Source organism: Trachurus japonicus, chromosome 8 (genome assembly GCF_045865225.1).
Source record: "Trachurus japonicus isolate A0001 chromosome 8, Traja_1.0".
NCBI lineage: Eukaryota > Metazoa > Chordata > Actinopteri > Carangiformes > Carangidae > Trachurus > Trachurus japonicus.
Genome location: NC_140914.1, coordinates 22,301,082 through 22,316,750, shown reverse-complemented (window position 1 = coordinate 22,316,750; position 15,669 = coordinate 22,301,082). Strand labels below are relative to the sequence as shown.

The 15,669-nt window shown below is 40.5% G+C and overlaps 1 protein-coding gene across 1 annotated transcript in view; it reads right to left on the bottom strand.

Moving 5' to 3' along the window:
• Positions 1 to 4,637: 4,637 nt before the first annotated feature.
• The window catches only part of prkcbb (protein kinase C, beta b), an 85,079-nt gene continuing 74,047 nt past the window's right edge, over positions 4,638 to 15,669 (bottom strand). Inside the window, exon 17 of the mRNA XM_085784684.1 lies at positions 4,638 to 4,998. Within this exon, the coding sequence (XP_085640810.1) occupies positions 4,843 to 4,998 (156 nt within the window). The 3' untranslated portion in view covers positions 4,638 to 4,842. The remainder of the gene's footprint in view (positions 4,999 to 15,669) is intronic.

Genomic DNA, 15,669 nt, shown 5'->3' with positions numbered 1-15,669 from the left:
GAATGAATGTGTGTCAGTGTGTTACACTGCAGTACTGCTGTTTGTGTGCAGGCCAGGGAGCACAGCAGAGTATTAGCAACCTGCTGTGTTCCTATCACTTCTCTATCTCCTGTTTCCTCTTCTTTGCCCTCTCATACGTCCTTCTCTTTCTTTTCTCCATCCTCATATTTGGTTTAACTTTCATCTTGCTCCCTCTTTTCCTCCACCACATTGTGTGCTCTCTGTGGCAGAAGATCATATTATTGCTGCCATTATGAGGAGTCTGATTGTTATTGTTATGATCACAGAGGCACGTGAAGCCAAGCATGCCCATGTGGGTTGGGCACATGGAGGAGTAAAAGTGAGGGCGACCTGCCAATTGAAAAGAATGAATAATAACAAAGATTTAACGCTGCAGTGACAGTCAAATTTGTCCAATAAAAAAACCTCACTATTAAGAGCTACCACATTTTGCACACAAACAGATTTACTGTGTCTGATAAACAGACTGTACCTACCAATGCTGTGACAGAGAACTGTCCTGACAAATGTCTTCCAGTCCCAAACCTGTTTTTTTTTTTTTTCATTTTGTTAGTTGGCTTGAAAATAAAAAATGGAATGGGAGTTGGTGAACTTAGCTTTGTAATTGGAGTTTTACACATCAATAGATTTAATTAAAATGCACAGTTTTATACAAACTAAATTACTATGACAACTACTGCCAGATGTATGGAGCTGGTTGGGTTGGTGTAATCATTTTCATTTAATTTCATTTGAATATTGTATATATAATCAGTAAATACTAGTATCTCTGAACCCAAATGACTAATTAGAAAAAATCCTAAATTGGAGAAGTACATTTTCTATTTTTCTATTAATACTGATTATAAATATTCAGCACAACAAAAATACCAATAGCACATTCATGAGTTTAAAGTACATTTGAATGGAAGTGAGTCGATAAATGATCGTTCAACATGATTTATTATTCTACAACTGAAAACATCACAATACACATTTTCTTATTGGTAAACTATCTCACAAAACACATTCTTACTCATCCCCGTGCAGCGTTTCCACTGCTCTCTGCAGTATCTTCTGATTATTGTTAAACTACAGGTTGTTTCACATGTAAGCCTGGCTGAATTCAAAGCTGACATAGATTCAAGGCAGCCAACAAATGTTCAGTTGTATTACAGTAATAGAGTATCAGATTTCAAATTTTGTGTCAAGTAGAATGATGAAGGAACGACTAGACAGAACAGGAAGTAAGTAAAAACAACAATGCAGAAAATTGATCTTTAATAAAGGATAGAATGGACAAAATAAATAGGGGAAGAAAGAAGAGAAAAGACAAAAAGGCTATTGAGCTGGGATAAAGGTCAAGAGGAAAGAAAATGAGGAAAGAAAGAGAAGGTGAAGAGGAAGGAGAGGGAAAGGTCAGTCGAAAAAAATAAAATGACAGAAGGAAAGGTGAGATCAAATAAAAGGTTGGACAGAAAGAAAAGAAAGAAGAGAGGACACTGTTTAAGAGTTGGTCCACTTAATACGTTCCACCCTGCAGAACCTATGAAATTGATGAATAGTGGCAAGTTTAACAGGTACTTTTCGATCATTATAGTTTCTATCGCAACTCACACATATATATACTTTTACCCATAAACACATCGATTTATCTGAGTATAAATGTAACCATGGAAATGGAAGACTTAACCCTATAGACTTGAAAAATATTTATATTTGTACAAATGAAGCAGAACATGGCCCCTGTGTAATATTTCATAAAGTAACAACATGACATGACATACTTTTATCATAAACCCTAATAATGTCTATTGAAGTAATTATCACATACCAGTTCACCGATCAACACTTAATATAGGATAAATCCATATCATATGGAGCAAGATATGAACAAGAGATCATCACATGCATGCATAGTATAATTCCTTATAGTCCTGATCTGGAATTTAAACACCAAACATAACCATATCTACTGGCTCGTGATTATGTTGTCGGGTTCTTATAACACTGAGAATGAAGTGGGGAAAAAAATAACTACTTTGTATGTGCGTTACTGTTGTGTGTGTTGTGTGTCACTCTTTTGGTCAGGTGTGTGTGCTGTAGAGGCTGTCAGCTGTCAGAATAGAAACATTTCTTCTAAGATTTAAAGAAAGACTTATAATAAATTGCACAGAACTTAACATATCGTAAATTGAGTGCATGCATGTACACTTATACACTTATTCATTCAGTCTCTCTCTCTCACACACACACACACATACACACACAGGTTGACACAGCTGTCGAGTGCTATTAAATGCTTCAGGGTCTACGATTCCCAACAGCAGATGTCAAGAGTAGGCGTGACTAACATTAGGAGATATTTACACCCTTGACCTGAACATTATACATTTCTGTGCTTGAGAAAGGCCAACACACCTTATGCTTTATAATACTTTACATTCATTTTACATTATACAACATCTAAACGAAAAAGAAAGAACAGGACTGGAGAGTGGGATCCGGTTCAGTGTCTGAAAAGTTGAAAGCGTTTTTTCCTCCATTCTGTGTGGTTTGTGTGGTTAATTGTAAATATGTACAGTATATGCATATGTGCTGCACACAGTATGCATGAGGGTACTGTTTGTGCAGATTAAAGAAGGGGAAAAAAAACCCTCCAGGCCTGTGTAATGGACCTACAGTGTATGTCTTGTGTGCCTCCAGGAGCGAACGTTTCACAGTCATTGTCCGCCTTGTTATGCTTCACCTAATAATTCCAACCCTCAGTCATGGATTGGACTGTATTGCTGAATGTGTGTGTGTGCGCGCGCATGTGTGCGTGTGAGTGTGTGTATACAGTACATGGAGCTAGTTGGCATTATAGCCAATGTAATGTGGTTTGGAGCTGGAAGGCAGATTTGCTGGGTTTGAGCGGAATTTGAAATAATTGGCTTTATCCAATGAAGCCTTAAAAACCACACGCACACACACACACACATGCACACAACCACACACTAACACACTATATGGACATTTGTCAGTGCATACACATATGTTTATGCACATAAAGACAACACTAATACACACACACACACACATATGGATTAGGGGAAGGACGTGCAAAATAAAGAATAGAGAAAAGCAGCATTGCTGTTATTATTGCCGTTAGTGAAATTGCTCACGTGGGGACAGGTCCTCGTTCACTGTGTGCACATCTGCATGTGTGTATGTGTGCACGCTCCACTGGTGACTGCCGCATTGCCAACCCTGTGACACAACGTCACACCAGGCTCCCAGTGAGGCCTTGTCAGAAGTACGGATTAGAGCCAAAACAAAACAAAACAAAACAAAAATGAAGAGAGGAGGGAGGAGGGAGGAGGGAGAAAAGAGAAGGCGAGAGGCAGTAGAAGAAAAAGGTTTGACAGGCTGTGAAGGTTGCTCATTAGGCATATTCCTCTGTGATGGCCCAGTGTGAGACGCTCAGTCTGAGAGTGTGTCAGCACTTCCACAGTGCAACTCATGACAGTGTACAGGCTGGTTGAAACAGGCAACAATGGTCAAGACACACACACTGAAGTGGTTGGCAGTGCTCCCCATGCTGGTGCACGTTAAGCCTGCACACTCATGTCTCTGCCTCCATCACAAGTGGCTGCATTTTATATATATTTATGGATATATTCCTATACAGTTTTTATGGCAGTGACGAGATTGAATTATTTCAGACAGCTAATATCATGTAAGGCTTACAAACAAAGCATTGTTCAATTTGGTAATTTAGTCCACACATGATCTAATTATCCAATCTGTATTTTATGTTTATTTTCTTCCCCCTTCCCACAAGACTGAAATTAGGAATCAAAATTTTGAGCCAAGACAGGACTCCCACGTATTTAGACAATAGTCTTTTAACATAATTTGCCTATAGCAGCCATTTCAATTACACCAGGCACCCCACACCCCAGGGACTCTGAGAGTGCAGCTTGTTTCCATTCAGATTTGTTTTTGTTAAACATCCCATTGTTTCATTGCTTTCCTTACAGGATTTTTGGAAATTATGTAGTTTGGTTTGAATCACCATAAAAAATACAATTAGACTAGCAGAAACAGCAGACACCCAACCCTGTCCCCTGGAAATAATGTTTACGTTATATACAACTAAACTCAGAGCAAATACAATTGTAGAAAATGTAACTGTGTTTGCTGTTAACGTTACGAGGATATGTTGTTAATTTACATATTTGGCAAGTTGAAAAGGGGTTGATCCTGGGGTTAGGGTCAGGTTATGTTTAGGCACTTTGGTTAAGGTAAGGTAAAGTTTGTGGTCTGTTAACAAAAGCCAGTTCCCTCACCTTAACCAAAGGGTTGCTTACTCATCTACATCTCCTTGTGGACTTTGTGGATATTAACAAATATAGCAATTCATTCATTCATTCTCAAAAAGAAAAAAAAGTTCTCTGTGAACATAATGCAGCTTTTCTACAAATACATATTAATGACTTTCTAGGAGACAGGGTTAATAGTAATACTGAGAATGGTCTGAGGTTTGGTGTAGCTTTTCAGCAGGTCAATGCCATATATTATAGCATTGACTTTATACTTCCCCATTAACCTAACCTTAATCATGATTGACAACTTTGACAGTTTTGAATAATCAATACTTCAAAATCTTTGGTATCCCGTGTTTTGTGCAAGTTAAATGTTGTGATACCTTCGTCGTGCTGAAGTATTGGACAAACCTCCATGTGGTCTAAAAGGAATTCATATATTTAGTGAACACACAAAATAAATGTAGTTTTAATGCTAGTTTGTCTTTTCCTATCTGCTCCTTCTCTGCAAAGTCCATCAGCGAGATCCTGCGCGTTAGTTTGCAGGAGCCACATATTCGGAGTTGGTGTAGGAGAAGCCGAGGAAGTCGTCCTGGTCCAAGTTCATGATGACGAGCTTGTCTGTTGGTGTCAGGTCTATGGGCATCTTGGTGAACTCCTTGTCGAAGTTGCAGGTGTCCCGACGGCTCCTCTGCAGGGGGAGTGGTGGGTTTTGAAGGATGGAGGGTACGATGGAAGGGAGGAAGGATTAGAGGGAAATGATTGGAGAAGAATGGGATGGATTGAGAGGAAGAGAAGAAAAAGCATTACAGTTAGACACCTCATTGTTTACAGTCCACTGCAGAGAAGCGCAAAGAAAGAAAGTGAAAGTTTTCGCATTTTGAAAAATATCAAAGTAGAAGAAGAGACAAGGAAGGAGAGTTTTTGAAGAATTGACATCAATTTTGGGAAACTTGGATCTTCTTTTGCTAATGAAAATCTTTTTTTGTTTTGTCCCATTTCTTTACATCATCATAGTTGAAGAGGTTTAACTGGACTTTTATAGCTGCACAATGCATGAAGACACCTTTTCACCCAAAGAAGAAAAAAGGAATTTAAAAGGAACAAACACAGCAACCTGCAATTGTCAGTCTTTGCTGCGATGGTCTCTTTTGTAGAAGTTTCAAACTTCATGTGATGATTTCCTAGTGTTAACTAGGGCTGCAGCTATGGATTGTTTTTGTAATTGATTATTTCTGCCTCTTATATTATCGATTAATCAAGTAATCTAATATGGTGTTTTGCCATATTAGATTAGAGAGAAAGAGAGTATAAAAGGAGTGCATGTGTGTTTTAGGCCAAATCACTCCAACAAAAGACTAATTAAATGAAACGCCCTTGAAATGTATGAAACTTGAGCTACAGTGAACGCAACTTGAAGTCAGTGGTCCCACACCTTTGATCTTGTCCCTCTCTCCTTATTTTCTGTCTTTTCTCAGATCGCTCCGCAGAACTCTGACAAAGTCGTGTGTCAGTAATAAAAGTCCACGTGAAACACAAGCTGTGTGCCGTATATTGCGAGTGTAATTAATTCAACGAAGCCTCGATTCAGGAAGAATTGCCTCGATCATTATTTTTACTCAAATTACTCAAGTAATTGTTTCAGCCCTACTGTTAACATTAACAGCAAATCAGGGGAGGATAAAGATAGACATGAAAATATAATTTAGGATGAAGAAACAGAGAACCGTATCGGAGTACCAGTACAGAGGGAAAGTAAGTAAGGAAAGTGCAAGAGGGGTCAACAGGACAAGAGAAAGATGTTAAGTGACATAGACATACTGTAAACCATGAGAGGAAAGAGACAGACATGAGGGACTGGAGGACAGGAAAACAGCAACTGTGTGTGTGTTCCAGGTATTACTCACGTTGTAGGGACTTCAGTCTGTTTATACAGACACATTATGGGAACATGCTTCCTTATGAGGACAAAACCAACTCACTGTACCGTGAATCATTACATTTTAAGGTGAGGACATGTTTTAAGGTTAGCTAAAGGTTATGTTTAGGTTAAAGTTAGAGTGAGGGTTCGGTAAGTAGTAGGTTAAGGTTAGAGCATGTCTCCAGGAAATTAATGTAATGTAAGTCAGTGTAAGTCGTGTGTGTGTGTATGAGTGTGTGTTGTGTTGTGCTGTGTAGTGGAGGGTTTCTCTGGGGCAAGGCATTGTTAATGCACTGCTTGGCTCAGTTGGTGCATAGATAGAGGAGAGGAAAGAGCAAACAGGGTGTTAAAGATGGAGGAGTGTATGTTCGCAAGTGGGGGGAGGGGCAAGTTAGATGTGGTAAAAAGGAGCGGCAGGCATTGTATTAACACAAACACACACCCACACAGACACTCTCAGAGGGGATTGTATTCTTATTGGGTACCTATGCAGCTATTTGCACGCACACTGTGACTGTGTGGCTCTGTGTGTAAGATTAAATACCAAAGGGAGGATGGTATTCACACACACACACACACAAACACGTGTGGCCGTACCACTGTATGCCATTCATGGCCTGTAGGATGTCCTCCAAAGAAGGAGGGCGAGGAGTCGCAGAGAGAGCGTGTGTGTGTTGTATTTTTGTTAAACCTTGGAGCAGGACTGTTTCGGCCCATTCATTCGCATGATCTCCAGGACACACACAGGTTTGCACCAAAACAGGTGCTATATCAGAACCTTCAGAGGAGAGGGTATTGATGAAGACGGTCAGATACTGTTTATGAAATACTTGCCGATGTTAATTTATGTCTCATAGTCTGCTCTGTTACCTGCTCTGCTCCCATTGCTCTATTTTAAGGACCGTGTCCTGATTTGTACTGCAACACATATAACAGAAAGTCTGTAGTTCTCTGTAGTGAGCAGTATATTTATATTTGTGAAACTTACTAATCAACATAATTTTACATCATCGATTTCTCACATTTAGAATCTGAACAACTGAATGAAGCAGAGTTGAGTAAATGTAATGTACTGTGGAGTAAATTGGGAGTGATGATGCACCAGTAGTGGAAACATTCATGCAGACAGTTGTGCTCTGAGTTATTGTTTTAAATTGACACAAAAAAGATAAAGGTAAAGAAGATTAATATTTAATTTTAGAGCATTTGGCAAACTTGTAGAAAGTTAGATGTATTTTTAACGCAAACAGTCATTAAATGCGGGATAGAGGTTTAGGAGCAGGGAGATAGCGAAAACAAAATATAACCATACTCACCATATTGGCTTATATTTGCATTAAAATTGATAAGGCCTGATTAGATGGATGGTTGGTCGGTCTGCTGAGTAGAGGTACTACAGTAGCTAGACAGATGGATAGATAGATGTCCAGGGACAGTAGTAAATGAATAGAATAGAATAGAAGCTGGCCACATCAATATTCACGTCACCAAGCAGGCGGAGGCCACAGAGAAATACACACAAGGGGCAATCACAGAAAATCCACAACCATAAATATTTGATGTAAAAAGACAGCGAGGGAAGCCAGAGATTTACCAAATACATCCACAAAGTCAAGAGTCTGAGCGTCTTAACACCATGGACATCTGGAGCACACAAATAGCTGAAGCCACAGTCCAACTCACAGCACGAGGAAGAGGAAGAGAAGAAGCAGTGGGATTAAAGAAGAGCAGAATCTGGCAAAGTGGACATTGATTACATTTTCAGTCCAACACGTCTGATGGTAGTTGGGTCGATCGCGAGCTTGTACATCACAAGATTCTCTGTTTCGTTTACTTGACGTGAGCGAGGGGGAAGGGGGTGGGGTCAGAAACACCAGCGAGAGAGAGGGACAGTGAGGGACAGAAGAGCTTTGAAGATCACAGAAACCACAAACAAATGTCGCATCTCCTACCTTCTGCCAACTCTGCCTTGGCCTGAGAGGAGCTCCCTCCATCCACAGGTACACACCTGCCACAGCTGGCCCACATCCACCACACGTTACGTTCTGGGCATGAAATCCGCTAGAGTGCTTCCTCTCAAGAGAGGCCTGCCCCCCCCGGCTGCTACAACACTCATGTGGATGGGGTGTCACTCACTTTTCACATCAGATGACAGAAGTTTCCAAAGATGGCTGAAGTGTCCATATCAATTCATTATGTAGTAATGATGTTTAGTTGCATTTATCGTTTAGTGAATTTTCAAATGTTCTGCCCATGCTGGTGTTTTTAATGTGCCGGAGTTGATAAGTGTTTATCTTGCAGGTGGGTGGGCGATTCGATTCTTCCACGATTTTTTGATTCGATTTAAATTGCGATTCTACGATATTGCCGATTTTCTTGATTTTTAGTCTGCATTTTTAACACCAGTGAAACAGTTGAATGATTATGATTGTCTACAGACTATTCCAGGAACCATATTTCCCCTCAAAATCACATGTAAGTCAGTTTTTAAGATTTATTCAGCAGCAATATATATGTTTACTCTCTTTTCCAAAAGCCTGGCCTGCATAAAAGAGGCAAAAATAAAAGAGTATAGAAAAAACAAATATCTAATTTCTGACAAAATGAGATATACACTGAGGTAAACTGCTACATTTTAACATTTATCTGCACACAAATACTGTAGGAGCCTATAAATTAACATACTCCATTGTAAAGTGAACGTAAACCCTTTTCAAAACCTAGAAAAAATTCTAAAAAAAAAAAAAAAAAAAAATTGATTCAAAAAACATTGCAATACTTATGTGAAATATCGCGATACTTATGTGAATCGATCTTTTCTCCCACCCCTAGAATTCAGATTATCAGACCCTGTGAACCAATAATGAGGTCATTGGTCGAAACAGCTGCCACAAAGCTAACAAACAGGTTATAGAAATGTGAATCAAGCCCCGCCCACAGCCCTCATTACATTACAACAGGTCATTCAATAAACTCCGCCCCCAAAACATGCAGAGCTGTCTAGTCAGCTTACTGTAGCAACTGTATATCAGACAGAGCAGCCCAAAATAGTGAAGTGGTTTTCGTGGATGACTTGTAAAAGTGATACTTGACATGGTGTGATACAACTGTCTCTGAGTAGTGTGAGCTGCAGTTGTTGGCGTGTCCCACTGAATAGTTTATGGGCTCCATCGACAGCTGTTGTAACTAGATTAGGAAAAACAAAACAAAACAAAAGATTTATTCACAGCTAATATCCACAGAGGTTCTAGATGCTCTCAGAGTGTCAGTGTAATGTTAAAACCTCTGTCCTTCTCTCGTTGGATTTGGGTAAATGTGCTCAGTCCTCAACCTAAGAGCTTCACTTTCACAAGTATGAAAGCTGAACAGCCACAAGGCAACTGTTTTACAACCTCATAGTACAAGTTTCCTTATACTTATCATAGGGCTGGTTGAGCTTTACAGTAAATGGCCACATCTGGATCCATATCAGATGTGTATAAAGAAGGAGGTCTGATAAAATCACCTGAGCGGGTCTGAATACAGCTTAGTGTGCCAGCATAGGCTGTCAGGATCATATCCTATAAGCTTTTACACATGTCAGTGCTCTATGTTGATGATTGATACCTGCCAAGTGATCACGTGAGGGCTCTTGCTATGAAAGCAGTTTATCAAACCTTGGAAATCCACTGTGTGCACTGGCAAAGACCGTGCACACAGTTATTTAGCAAACATGCACATATGAGGTCATTCATACACACATACACAGCTGACAGCCATGTAGGCCAGCTCATAATGTGTTCCATCTCAGCGCGCTTCAATTGCAGTTAATGCTGTGAGGCAGAGAGACAGAGATACGGAGGTGGGGGGGTGGGGGGCACAGAGAGAGAAAGATGCAGGAAAGGACAGGGGATGAGATAAATATCAGTGGCCCTTGGTATAGATCTGAAGCTCAGAATTTACAGTAGCATCGGGGCAAACACACACAATTATTTTTCCCATCACTGTGTTCCAGAGGCAGTGGTTTTAATAGAGAAACATGACGCTGAGTCTTTAATTTAGTCTCTCCCTCTCTCGCCCCATCTCTTTTCAGTAACGAGAGGATTAGCGGGAGACGAGCCGATGTGAGCCGAGGATGCGGAGAGTGGGAGGCACAGAGGAAAGGGGAGGTGATGAGGAGAGGAGGGTGAATGAAAGGCGGTATCGAACGCTGACCTGTTTTGGGCTGATAAGCGCAGGCTGCTTTGTGCCAAAGCCACTGGCTTTAATTTGGGGGCCGCAACATTTGGAATTAATTATCACACACACTCCAGCACTGCTGCGGCTTTACTGTGTACACTGGCTATTACATCCACTCCAATACAAACTTTATACAGCTTATGTGCTGGAACTTACTGTTACACAGGAGTCTGAATTGCTGTTGTAATGAATTTGCATAAAATAGAGCGGCACTACATTTCCAGTTTACAGTTAACATGGAGGGACGTGATGTGCGTCTTCAAAGCTGCAACAGGGTTTGCATGAGTTCAGGTTGTTGGCTACATAGCAACAGGAAGCCTTTTGTTCCCAACACTAAAATATCAAGTTAGCAGCGGTGTTACCAGCCACTGTGGAAATGTTCTAAAGTGATTTGTTCTGTATTCAAGGTTATTTTGATACTGACTGTTCAGCTGTCGGCTACGATTGTTGGATATGAAAACGGTGCCGCTTATTGATCCTGGGTGTTCCTTCAGTTCACTTGCTGATCAGCTGGCTAATTGGCAAACATCTCCTCAGATTATATGTGCAACAAGGCCACACATAAAAGCAACAGCTAGGCTGTCTGCTTGGGAAAATGAAAATGAGAGCAAAAACAAACCTGCTGGTGTTTCAGACCTTTTCCTTAAAGATTCAAACTGGGAAAACAGCTTTAAACACAAATAGCTGATTTTACATTTCTGTTTCAATCTGAAAATGTTATTGAGCTTTGAAGGTACTGGCAGGTGAATGTGGCAGATGGACAGAGCCCCCGTTTCCAGTCTTCATGCTAAGCTAAGCTGACTGCCTCCTGGCTGTAGCTTCATATTTAATGGACAGATGTAAGGGTGGTCTGGTTTTCTCATCTAATTCTCTATAAGAAAGCCTTGAATGTTGAACTCTTCCTTTAGGGCAAAATCAAACAACCCAAAGGAAAGCACTCTAGCTTTTTTGGGGTAATAAATAAAGCGCAACATCTTGATTAGAAAACGGTGTTACAGCTGTTAATGTCGGGGTGATACTGCAATAAAAAGTGCTAGATTCTTTTGTATCAACAACCTTAATTGTGCTAAAGACTGCTGACTGAGCCACAGTTCTTTAATGCCGGTGCACATATATGATAAATGTGCTTGTGTAAATCAAGGTTAACTGCTGGTGCTGTAGAGTTTTACAACAGCATGTTGTAAATGAAATGCCATTTTCAATTTAACATGGCTCTGGTGCCAACACCTGACTAACTAAACCGTTTGTCAGTTGTTGGTGCATGTGCATGTTATTAACATCCTGACTGGGTGTAATTACAGTGTAATATCAGACCAGGGCTGAAAATCAATAGCGAGTTTTGTCAAATGATAAAAATGAATCGGTGTATGTATGGTTGTAAGATGTGGACGGACACAGCAGCAGCAGCGACAACCAAAGCCAGACGTTAGCATTTCTTGTGGGATCTGGGGCCATAATACTCAAGTTTCTACCCAAATATAAAAACTTAAAGGTCACTTCAACATGTCTGACTGACTTCATCAACGTTTAACCCCTCTGCAGTGGTTTTTCTCTGCCCAATCTGAGTCGTAACCAGTTCTGTGACCGCATCCCTGCGTCCAGACTCCTGGTGGATAAATGTCGTGTTGTTGATTATGTTTCCCATCACGTTGTGCCACAGCTCAGACACGGTTTTAAAACCACTGCATGTAGTTTGTGGCCATACTTGTAAACATTATATTGTACCAGGGGAGGTAAATGGTGCAGGCTACAACCCCTATTAAAAGTAAATGTGCAGCCAGTCAGAGCAGCAGCAGCAGCAGCAGCAGCAGCAGCGACGGCGACGGCAGCGGCTCGACTGCAGTTGATTGCGAGCAGCTTTAGAGGCGGCATGAAGTGGCTGAGTGGCTCAGCAGGGCTGTGTGTATGTAGGCCGTGTTCTGCATGTTATTTCCTTGAAGTCATCAGACCTACGCTCCCCCATCAGGGAAAGGCTCTTATGATAAGTGGCAGCCATGAAATATGCACAGCCTGTCGTAGCCGCCTGCCTCGCTTCGCTTCCTTGTCCCCTCCCTCCTCACCGCCGTCCCTTCTTACTACTTCTGTCTCTGCTTCTCCTACTCGCCTCTCTCCATTGTTGAATTGCCTCCTCCCTCCTCCTCCCTTTCATCTGTTTTCCTCTCTGCCTCACATTTGCCCAGAAACCTTCCCGTCTGTCACCCTCCATCACTTGAATCTCTTTCTCCCCACTCTACTTTTCTTTTTTCCTATAACCATCCCATAACAATCAGTTTGTGCTTCATGCACAGCAACAGTGTGTTGATGTGCATGTCAGTTGGGAGTGAATGAAGAGAAAGTAAAGAAGAGGCTAAAGTAAAGAAAGCTATAGACAAAGGAAAAAAAACTGCCCTCACTTGAGATATAAAAACATACACTGACTGAGCATCACTGAAACACAAATACAAAAACAATGACAAACATTCCCTAGAATATCTTTTAAATCCTTTATTTTAGGTATGCCTGTTTTTCCTGGAAAACAAAACAACAAAAAAATTTTGGCACATGGAAAGCATTGTGGGTAGCATATTTTTTTCTTCTTTTTTTCAGTTTTATATATTTCATTATTTTCACACATAGCGCATCAGCTCAGACCACACTTTTGAAGCACTGCCGACACAGGAAACATGAATTAGCCTAGTATGTTAAATGTATATAAATTCAAACTAACAAAAAGGTCAAACAGAAACATTTTTCATGCAGTTTTCATTTTGCTTCTCCTTAAGCAGGAAGGAATCAGAGAAACAAAAACACAAATCCTGGAATAAGACTTTTCCTCTTGTCCTTTTACAATACTGACTACATGGTGTATATTACTGTATATGTGTATATATCAACATTTGACACAGTTATATGTTTATCTATAAGTGTGTACATAGATATTTTTATAATTATAATACAGGGGACCAACAATAAAGGTATGACACAGGTGATGGATACGGAATAAGCTAAATGTTGTCAAGTCATAAAAACACAGCAGTTACATTTACTTTCACACTCAAAACCATAATGAAATGTGAAAGCATTAAACCTGATGAACCCGACTCATCAGCAGTTTATAGTTTAAGATTAGAGATTACAGACCAAACCAGCTTTGTCCAGATGTTATTTATGACTTGTTCCATCCATCAGCTCTCACTGTGTGAGAAAATATTCAGAGTGGGAACGAGACCACTGCAAAAATCAGTAGCATCCTGCAAATATTTAAATTCGACAGTAATCTTTATGACAAAGTTTAGAGTATCTGGTGGACTTTAGATGAATCAGAAACATTTGTTCTCCATTGGGATAATCACTTTTTTTAAAAACTTAGATATTAGACATATTGGCTATCCTCATGATTATGTCCTGTCAGTAGGCATGCTAGTGTAGACTACATTGACTCATCTTGACAGATTATTGTCATTTGTTCAAGTTTACTAACAATATCATAATTTAATAACATTATTAGAGGTCTTCACAGGTCCAGAATGACAGACCTGATCTGAACTGGATCCATGGTCAGTCTACTCCAAACCCCAAGACCTTAAATTAATTCTTAAAAAACAGAAGTGATTTAAAGAGGAGCCGAGCACAGTAAGACCAAACCTGCAGAGACCAGATGATATTTACACCTAATCCAATATCCAAAATGCAGTCGAGCCAAACGGTCGACACCAACACTGGCAGCAGCATAATATGCGATCAATTAACAGGCAGCAGCAATATAATTAAGTCCTGAGAACAAATGTTAAGTCATAGAAGCAAATTTTTAAACTCATTTGTTAAAAAGCAAATTCACAGAGACCAGACCGCCTCAGTAGTATTCTGTAGCCAACTGGTTGATGTTTGAGGTTAAACTCAACAAGTCATTTGTCATTTAAATGCGGTTAGCTATTTTCTAGAATATATTTTGGACATGATCAGGCCTGATGTAAACTTGGATCCATACTGGCACAGCTGTGAGACCTGTGGGAGGTCTGGGCTGAATGAACTGGGTGTAATTAGGATCTGGTCCAAATCAGATCCCAGGTCAGATATTTCCCATGCAGGTCAGAGCCAAATGGAGCCCTGATGACCTGTATTTCCTACTGTACAAGAAATGTGAAAAAACGTCTTCATCTGCGGATAAACATGTAGAGACCTGCAGCACGCCACCACTACTGTTAAACGCCGGTGAACCTGAATCTTCAAGTGTAAAACACCTGCTGCACCTCTGTGATGAGGAAGAACTTCAGGTTCTGGCTGTTTGCCACTTCTCTCTCTGGCTGAGATGGCTATGTCTGATGATAAGCTTCATAACCTCATCAATTATGATCCTAACCCGAGTCTCCTGAAAGTCACTTCAGTACCAATGCTTCCCTCTTGTCAACAACATTATTGCTCGCTAAGGAAAACAAAAGACAAAACACACAAACACACATTTTCCTGCTGTAGAAGGTCCAGCTTCAATCTGTGTCAACAATTGCTGCTGCTGCGGTTAAGATGGAGGTTCTCGTAGCGCATGCTAAAGGCTACTTGAAAAAAACCAGTCACAGTGAGTTGAGCCTCAAATTCTTTCCCACCAGTAAACTAGATCAGAGAAGTAGGGCTGAATGATATATTGGTCAGCTGGTCTGTTCCAGCTGGGGGCCTTTCTTCTGCCAAAGAAAGTTTCCCCAGGTCTTGAAACTTTTTGAGATGCTCAGGTATTTAGCCTGAATTTGGAAAACAGAAAGCCACATGCTAACCTGAAAAACAACTGTGTCACTAAGGTGGTGCTCTCCAGGGTACTGAACATCAGTGCTGACTCAAACACAAGGTTTAGGACTGGTTGTTGGGATGTAAAACCATCACCTTTTACCGTCATGCGCTAAAATATTGTTTGAATATGAATGCATCCCTACAGAAACATACATTATTTTACCTTCTTCATTTACATCTTTTCTCCTCTTTACCATTTTGACACTTATGGAACTGCCGTTTCAAAATAAAGTGGATTGTACCAATACTGCTCGATTATAAAAGGGGTGTTGCTGATATTCACCACACAACCAAATGTAAACACAAGGCCAGGCAATGAGCTGGGAGGGCAGGCATGGACACGCATACACACAAAAATACAGACGCAATTGTGCACTTTCATACACAGTGCTCGTTTCTTACACATAAAAAACAGACGTGTGCACACACACACACACACACACACACACACACTGTAAACGAGCG